The following is a 9552-nucleotide window of genomic DNA, read 5'->3' on the forward strand; positions in this document are numbered from 1 at the left end:
TATTTATAACAAGTAGCAGCTACAAGATGACTAGAAAATTCAGCAAATATGATTCAGGCAGTTTGTAGGTGCTTAAGTACTGAGAGAAAACCACTGCTCTGATTGCCTCCACCATCTCACACATTTTCTCATTGTGCAATATTACCAGTTCAAATAAAGGGCTCATCGGTCAGTATTATATATACTTACATATAGGATATGCACATCTAAAAGCTCCGAAAACACCAAATACACTTTTTGGAAGTAAGGGCTAGTTTGTTAATATGTAGACTTAATGGTTATGATGTCTATGTGCGCTTTTGAAAGACAACTTGACCCTTTCCATTGTTGCTCAAAACCAGTAGAAGACCTGTCTCAGGTATGGCATGTGGAGTACAGGTATTCACTCACTCATAATGCCATAACACTCATGTGGAAAGGATACTGCACATTTAACCAAACAACCTCAAATGCAGGGCTGTTGTCCAGGTCCCAACCACTGCAAATCAAATACATTTAAATGGAAATACACTTACTTATCCCACCTGAAAACCTGGCCTTATTGCACGCCTCCCCAAAGAGAGAGTTACCAAGGCATGTAAAGAGCAGACTGTGGTGGCTTCATGAAAAGACCCTACTGGGATACTTTTTTGATCTCAAAGTCACTTTGAAACAGCTGTGTCAGCGTCACATGCTTGTTTTCAACACTCCCTCAGAGGACCTGGGGATCAGTGCTATGCATCAAATATTCACATACCTTCAGCAAATAGAAAACTCACGAGTCTGCCATATGTCATGATAAATACCATGGTTTGTGGTTTTTTTTTTTTTTCCTGAAATAAGTAACGTGCAGAAATCTCTGGCTTCCTGGTCACTTGGGAGCAGTTTTTTGCTCTGATACATCTTGCAACAAAACCAGAGGTTCAAACAGAAAGGCCAGTTTGCAGGTTATCATATAGATTTGTTTTGCTCTCCGCTTTACAAAAGCAAGACGGAGCTGGTTCATCCAGACAGTAAGGGCAGCCCTTTGCTTCCAGCAGATCTGGTCTGGCTAATCCTTCAAATAACATTGTCTTCACATCATTTAATTTATTAGTGTATCTCCCTGACATCTGATGGTTTCCAAATATCTTACATGAGAGAAGACAATGCACTGGCAGTTGCTTATGAAAACACGGAACGGAAATGCAACATTTTTAGGACATATGATCTGCCTCTGGGTGAAGGGAAAGGCAAAACACCCTGGTCTGTCCACTCAGGCATGACGCAGCTTAAGTGACATGTCACAGCTGAAAATCCAGCTCACGAGATGCCTCTGACGTTACCGAGAGGCATGCTGTAATGCACAAAACATTACCATCCTAACCAGAAATACCGCAATACATATTTTAAAACGTATATGCAATTGATGCTGGTCTATTCTCAATCTATGGTAACAGCTATAAAAAAAAAGGATATGAGCAGAGGTAAAAAAAGCAGTCCTCGTAGAGTTAAATTGCTCTCCTAACTTAAGAAGCACACATGGGGCCGGGGAGAATTGGAATAATGCTTTCTTATCCATTATGGCAAAGGATAGGTGTTCTCATGCAGATTGTACCTGCTGGTAATTCACTGTGATCTCCTATATTCTAAATCCTAGCACATTTCTCTGGGCAAGAGCTACTGTGAGATTCTGTGAATGGTGTCATAAGTGCAGACACACTTTAGTCGTTACGTTAAAACTTTGTTTTGCAAAAGGTTACCAATCAGATCTTATTTCCAAATACTGAGAATGGATTTCCCCAGTTCTTAAAATAATTATTCTTGCCTTTTCTTCTCCTCTAACAAGACTCATCATGAATCCTCTTTAATTTTCCTTAATGTATCCACAAAACCAGAGTCAGTGAAGCCCCTTCGCACAGCTCCAGGAAGGAAAGATCCCTTCCCTCCATTCACACAATGAACGGGGATATTCCCTGGTGCCAGTGCTTGAAACCAGCAATAGACTGTCTGAACATGACATGCGTCTTTGCCCCTGGCACTGCTTCCAAAATTTCAGCATCTGTTTTACTGAGAATTAAGTGTCAATAATAAACAGGTCAGTTCAAAGGACTTTTTATTCATTTTATTCCAATAGTAGTTTTTAGTAAGTTCTTTTAATAAGTTCACAGCAAGACCTTTCAGCACACCACAGATAAGATCTCAGGGTTGGAGGGAATCCATATGTAACTGAGGTATTAAACACCTCTGGAGCAAGACAGATCAGATGGTAGCTCTATTCTCATGACACTTAGGCGGACCAAAAATGCTGACTCATGAGTTACATGATACTTCATATAAGAAGTATAAAGAAGGTAAATAATCTTTTAATGACCAACTCAGCGGTGAGCAAACACAGGCTCTTAAAATAAAATCAATTAACTACCGACAGTCTATCGTGTTCCTTGATATAATATCTATTGAGAAAACAATATATTCACTTATCTTTCAAGACATTAAAACACTTTAATTATTAAATATGAATGACTAGGATCAAATATAATCTCTTTGTCTTACAGTCACATTGACTGACTTTATCAGTTGGCACAAAAAATAACTTCACCTTAAAAGCAAAGAGTGGTAATAAGTGTCCTGGCCAGAAATGATGGTGAGATGAAGATACACATTTATTACCAGTGACCATCCTCTGTGCTTTACCATAACTTAGTTTCAGCAGCCATTTGTCTTTAAAGTATTGGGAGTGACAATGCAAACTATAACATTCCTGGCAGTACATTCAGATAAAGGCTCATAACAGGATTCCCACCTAAAATAAGTTGAAAACAGAGGTCAAACAGAAGTTCAACCTACAGATCAGTTAGAAAACACCACTTATCTTCAACGAATGTTATCATGTTCTGAGGTATGCTATATACAACACAAAAACTCGTGGGAATTAAAATAGTACAAAAGCCATCCCTCACACTTTTAAAAAGAGACAGTCTTACTTCTCTGTCGTCTTTATCCTTGGTTGCAGTTAGATGGGAAAGAACATAGAATATAAGCTTTTGTAGCTTAACAAAATTAGGATAACACAGAACATGTAAACCTAAACTGAGGACGTAAGCAAGTAAAGTGTTTTGTTCATATAACAAAGGATGTAACCATAAGAAAAAGTATTTCTTTCACTTGAACACTTTAATATTCTTAGTGCAAACATTTAGCTGTTGACAGACGCTTTTCTTATGTGTGATAGCTCTTCTTTGCAATACAACTAACCAGCTAAAAGCTTTCCTAAAGTTCTCTGAGCATATATGATGTGACCTTCAACCCTAAAAGAACCAGTAGTGTACCATTAATTAGGGTTCACCCCAGAATGAACACTGTGTGACAATCTAGGAGATGATCATTTATAAGGACTTCCAAAGGCATACTGAAATGTCTTATATGACACTCAGCTCTGTTCTGAAGTCATGCATAATGACTGCTAATTTGCACTTCCCCAAGAATACTCTTAAGCTGCTCTACAAAGTCTAAATAGGCGCAAGAGTCAGTGTGAATTACATATATAACATACTTATGGAAAATGAGAATCGGGCCTCTAACATATAATAGGGGTGTCCTCTCTTGGCAAGTCATTGTAGCAAGCCTAGCCATAATGTAGCTAAATAAACAAGTAACAGTGGCCTGAAACTCCTCTTTCATGCTGCTTTTTTTTTTTTTTTTTTTCCCCCAAAGGAATTTTTCCACTTAGGGGCTTAGTTACTGAATGCAGCACACAAACTCCTCACGATTTCCAGTCAGGCTTGGGATAATTATACCTTCTGTAATCCACAATCCACTAGTTAGCTGATAAATTAGTGTGCTTTTCACAAAGGAGGAATACTCATGTTACAGTCAGTAATACAAAACAAAAAAAACCCACAGAAAACAAACCCTAAGAAAAAAGAAATCAACAAAATAAAATAACGATAAATGAACCACGCGGTGAGACAAACAGAATTAACAGAGAACACTTTCACCCCCATCAGGTTTCATATAGCTTTAAAGAAAGTAAACCCCATGGTGTAGAGCCACAAAGCCCAATATTTTACCCTTCTGTGTATGTACATCAATGGGGGTTATGCAAAAAATCAAGGACAGAGTGTGACTGACTAGTAATTTTTTTAATGATTTAACTTATTTGTACTACCTTTTATACTTGATCAGCTAATAGTCACATTGAGCTTTAAGGAAATATTCGTGTGAGAAAGAACGACTTGCACAAGAAAGACCTGTAGAATCAATCCCAAGCAATTACTCTCTATTTGTATCCAAAGGGACAACCTGTGATATAAAATACCAAATGGAAAATTGCATTGATATTTATTGATAACGTTACTGTAAAGCACTTAAAATACTCTTGTAGATGAAAGGTGATTGAGTCAGTATCTTTAGGCAGACATAGGGTCTCAATTTCTCCTAGATATTCCACTTATTTCTGACCTCATTCACTCTGTATTTATAGGAGATCATCTGCACTAGAAACATTCCATATTTATTTAGGGTTTAGTCCAAATGAGTTTCATCAATATAAAACAAGTATGAGAAAAGAACCAGGCTCTTGGATTCTATAAACAAGAATGAAAGGAAGAGCTCCTGCATTAACGCTTTCAAAGAAACGTTGAATTTATGGGTTCATTTGATTCACAGTCGTTCCGAAGTAAGGCTCCTCTGATTTAAAGTGCACTGCACAGAACAAGAGAACATAGAATTAATTAAAAAGGCACCAACTCAGCTAGGTTCATCCTTAATATCCCAGTTCAGCAAGGTGCTGAACTCTAAGCATCTGTGATATCCAGCTGCAGTCAATTCACATCCACCGAAATCAATGCTCATTTTTTACTTCGCAGCCAAAAACTCCAAGGTGAAAGACAAGACTTTTCATGAGAAAAACAGATGTACCGTGACCCTAATTGAAGAAGTTCTGTTCTGCTTTAGAGCTCTGTGCGTGTCTGAAATGACCGAACTTCTGGAAGTCTTTGTCTTCATCCTACTTAAAAGCTTATGAATGTGAACATGGGAAAATGGAGGCAAATCCTGTATTCTTCAGTTAAAACCTCTACTGAATTCACAGAGAGCTTTGCTGAGGTGAGGACTAAGCAACAACTGCTGTGCCTAGAAGGTGCTCATTGATGACTGCGATGAGCTGCATGCCTGCATTTACTAAAATTACAAAAACCTCATATAGCAAAGTGTGCCTGTACGGTGCAACAGTACTTGACCTATCATATCCCTTTCTCACTAGCTAACCATAGTTTTCATTTCTTGCCACACATACATCTTGCTTTCTCCTATTTATTGTCACAGAACCTGTAAAATACCTGCTCTTCATACACTGTCAGCTTGTTGTGTCTCACCTTGCAGTAAGTGAAGTCAATGGCACGCCGTCATTGACCTCAAAAGGAGCAGGATTTGTCCTGAGATAACTAATCCAAAGCAGGACTCCCCCTTAATTCAGTAAGCTTTGGATCAGACCTAGAAGGCATCTTAGCAGAATCAAAAAGTGGCAAGACACAGCCACAGACTGAAACCACACCTGAGCTTTTATCTCGCATTCCTAATCTTTTACATGAAAGGGATTAAAAAGCAAGCTGTTCCTGTCAACGGCTTGGGTGCTATGGAGGATCTGAATGATTGAATGGGCATCTGTAGGATAGCTATGCACACTGACATGGTTTCATCTCTTTCTATAGAAGTTCGAAAGCAAGCAAATATTTGAATTCGAGGTTTTACAGTAATATTTTCTCATTTGGTTCCCAACTTTCCACTCTCGAAATACCAACATCCTTTCTACTCCTACAGAGTAAAGAAGATGGTTCTGCCTCTTCTTTCAGGCCAAACTAGCAAATTACCACATAACAGAACAAAAGATGAGAAATCTGAAAGTGATGTTATCCAAACATTCGGATAAAACCTTGCCACAGAGCCTAACACAGTCTGTGACGGCTCCAGCCTGTTTGGAAGTACATCCAACTGATTCCAGCGTATCTTGTTTTACATGCAACTCCACTTGTTTGCTTATGTTCCTCAAGTCTGAATGCGCTGCGACAGTTTTTGCTCTCCTTTATGTCATTCAGCCAAGTTTCTACAGCCATCTTTGAGACACCATGGGTGTAGCTGACTATGATTTTGGCTCATATATACATTTACAGACTGAGGGTCTCTAGAAAGAGAAACGGAGTGCCTGTAATATGGTGACTTCCAGCTGCTAGAATCACAGAAATCACACCAAATGGCATTAATTTAGACAGAAGGCAATTGAAATAATGAAAACCATTGCAACATGCATACAAGTGCAATGTGAAGCTCCCTGTAACAAGAAAGCATACAACTATAACATTCAATCAAACTAGGAGATGAGGGAAAAGGGAAATAAAAAGGTAAAAAATAAATACTTAGACATCTTAGACATCTTGGGAAATAAAAGAAATGGCCACTTGCATTTGCAAAACCTGAGGAGAAATCTGGCCTGAGTGGCCAAAGGGGAATTTTCTTAAAAGCTCAGAGTTGGCCTAACTCTTTTCAAGCAAATCCAAGACGGGACACTGTAATCCATGAGAAGAGTTCAGTCATCAGCAAGCACTCATGCAGGTTTAACCATCCTATACTTCTGCATTTATCCACCAAGCAAAAGAATAACCAAATGCTTATCAGAGCAAAGAACATAAGAATCAGTATTTTAGTTCTGCCCTATTCATCTGGTCCACCTTACTGTGTTGACTCCTACCTAGTCTTAGGAAAACACTAATTACGCACGTCTCGAGTCCTATTGGCAATAGCCTTCTTTTCTGTATTAAAAACCAAAAGTGTGTCCCAGCCACATTGCCCCAGGAGGAGCTCCTCCCGCCTTCATCTGGGAGGAGGAGAGGTCTGTTACAGACCACATCAGCGATGTTTCAGGTCGTGCAGGACTGAGAAGCTGGTCCCCGACTCCTGCAGGCTGTGTAGCAGCTGTGTCACAAAAGTACTGGGGGTGCTGATGGATGCTAGCTTGTACCAGGGGATCACGGCGTGTAACATGGCCCCTCTGAACCCTTTTTGGCACAACTTAAGCCCATCTGCTTCCCCTCTGCTCCTTCTCCTGGAGAGGAACATATGGCCCAGAATATGTATCTCAGAAGCAGAAAATGTATTCATCTAATTTTCTAAAATATTCTGAATGCCTTCTTTTTTCTCCTATAAGCTTTATTCCAGTTATGAACCTTATATTCTGGCACAATAAATAATTTTTTTTACAAAACTAAGTCCTTGCTTAAACAGTTAGGCAGCCCACAATGAAAAACTAAAATAAAAAAATTTGTGTATTGCACCTCAGTAGTAAGAAGTTGCTATTGCAAGAAAAAATCTTTGCTAGGATTCTGTGTTTTGTACATTCCCCCATCACATTTTCATACTTACCTTCGTCCAATAGCATTGCATCCAATACAAAAACAACAACAGAAGAAAATAAAGCCACAGTTAAGCTTAACATGAACATCTAATCACCAAACATTTTTGCTCTGAATGGTTCCAACTGGAGACGCGCTTCTACAATTTTCCTCATATTAAATAGTACTTCACATTATAAACAGAATAATGAAGTTCCTCAAGAAATGAGAAAATCTTCCTTTTAAATAGCAGTACCAACTTCTCTGTCTGCAGTCCTGCCTCCCTAACAAGGGTAAACTTTTCCCCTGTATCAGTGAGACTTCTGCCAGCTTGCCTGTTTTGAAGACAGCAGTACTGGAACAAGGCTTCATCTGAATGTTTCCTCATTTCTGCCTGAATATATACAAATTTTACATATATATACACGTATGTGTGTGTATATATGTATATAATATATGCTTGTTTATACAAATATACATGCATACATACAAATATATATATGTATGTGCATATACGTGCTTTTATATTTTAATGTTCTTATACAAAACACTCTTAATTCTTGATCGCAAAAATGTAGTATAAGAGAAAAGATACTGCAATCCTTGCCCAATGTAAAACCATGCCAGACAGTGGCTGTTGTCGCTATTCTTTGATAACCTATCTAGCACACCTTACAAGACACTGATACACTGTACGCAATGGCTGTAACAGGACAAGTAGCAATACTGAAATGTATGTTTCTCATAACGAAATGCTTTACTAACAAAAAAGTAGGTAGTGTTCTCTGTCTGAATTTTCATCGAAGCGTTTAAATCATCTGAAATCAACAGGATTCCTTCTGCTGATTTCAGAGGGGTTTAGGACAGATTTGGGTATATTCTACATGATATGTAGATTTTTAGGTTCTTCTTTTCTGTAAACATTTTAGTGAAAGTTGTTGATTCATACATGTCAGATACACGGGTCATGAAACCATTTTCTCCTGTGTTTGCATTAAGCATACTGTTTATCCTACCTTTGCTGCCACAGATGAGTTGGGTTTCTCCAGCAGGTCCCAGAGCTTCTTCCTTTTATCTGGGCAGCAGGTATTATCAAACTCTTCCCCTTCTCTCTCGCGCAGTGTCTCTGCCTCTCTCCTCAGCTCCTCATTCATCTGCTCTTTCTTTTGATGGTATCTTGCCTGGCAGCAAGATTCTAAATATATCTCATCAATCCCCCAGTAATCAAGCTCCTGGCCAAAAGAAAGAGCACACATTTCTTCCATCATATGTAGTTTCCCTGTCCTGTAGAAATTCAAAATGGAAGTGAAAGCCCCTGGGTGTCGATCAAAAAAATATTCGTTTTCATTTAGATTATAGTCATCACATACTTCTAGCAGAGATTCATGAGTATTGCAGTCTCTGAGCTTTCCTAATCGTGTCCTTGGAAGTCTGTCCAAAGTCCTCCACAGCACTTCATGGTTGAGCCCACCGACATTTATTTTAACTCTCCGCGAGCAGGCTTTGCTCCTAATGATCTCCACTGGTTCTGGAGGCAGAGAAAGGGTAGACCTTGAAGACTTTTTGTTGATCCCTGGTGGAGCCTTCTCAGCCATTCTGAAAAGGATGCAGTTGTAACACCGGAGTCTTTAGCAGAATGATCTTGGAGACTACAAATATTTGGGCAGAGTCCTCTTCAGATAGACAGTTCCATTTCTGAAGCTAAAAAAGACAAAAAATTAGAATATTGCAATGTACAATACATTCCCCAATCTCTCTCTGACTCTTTCCTGCCACACTTTCATATGCAGATGAAAATTTAATGATGGTAATTTGCTCTCTCTACAGTGAGACTCTTTTGTGGTAGTATACAGAACCACTGGAACAACTGGAACAGCTAACAGCACTATGTTTAAGGAAAGGAAAAAATTTACTGGAATTTCTGCATTCATGAAAATCAACTGGGACAGTTTGTACAGAGAATTTGTTTTTTTTGTTGTTTTGAGTTTTTTTAGAAGCAGTTTCTGATGCAGCCATGTTAGCTTAATCTGATTACTTGCCAATTAATGTGAGGTATGCTAATGGAAAGATTCTCGAGATATCCATAAGGGAAAGTTGAAATGGGGGCTAGCTTCCCTTTTATTGAATAATTCAAATTTGGGAGATAAGTTCTGAAACTGACTGAAAGAATTAGAGCATATCAAAATCTCCTGTGAAACCGAACTGG

The 9552-nt window shown here is 38.7% G+C and overlaps 1 protein-coding gene across 1 annotated transcript in view; it reads right to left on the minus strand.

Moving 5' to 3' along the window:
- Positions 1–8941, minus strand: part of KCNB2 (potassium voltage-gated channel, Shab-related subfamily, member 2) — a 179802-nt gene extending 170861 nt beyond the window's left edge. The window contains exon 1 of the mRNA XM_009891902.1: positions 8363–8941. Coding sequence (XP_009890204.1) covers positions 8363–8941 — 579 coding nt within the window. The remainder of the gene's footprint in view (positions 1–8362) is intronic.
- Between the last annotated feature and the right edge of the window lie 611 nt (positions 8942–9552).

This window comes from Charadrius vociferus, unplaced genomic scaffold (assembly GCF_000708025.1).
Source record: "Charadrius vociferus isolate BGI_N301 unplaced genomic scaffold, ASM70802v2 scaffold15, whole genome shotgun sequence".
NCBI lineage: Eukaryota > Metazoa > Chordata > Aves > Charadriiformes > Charadriidae > Charadrius > Charadrius vociferus.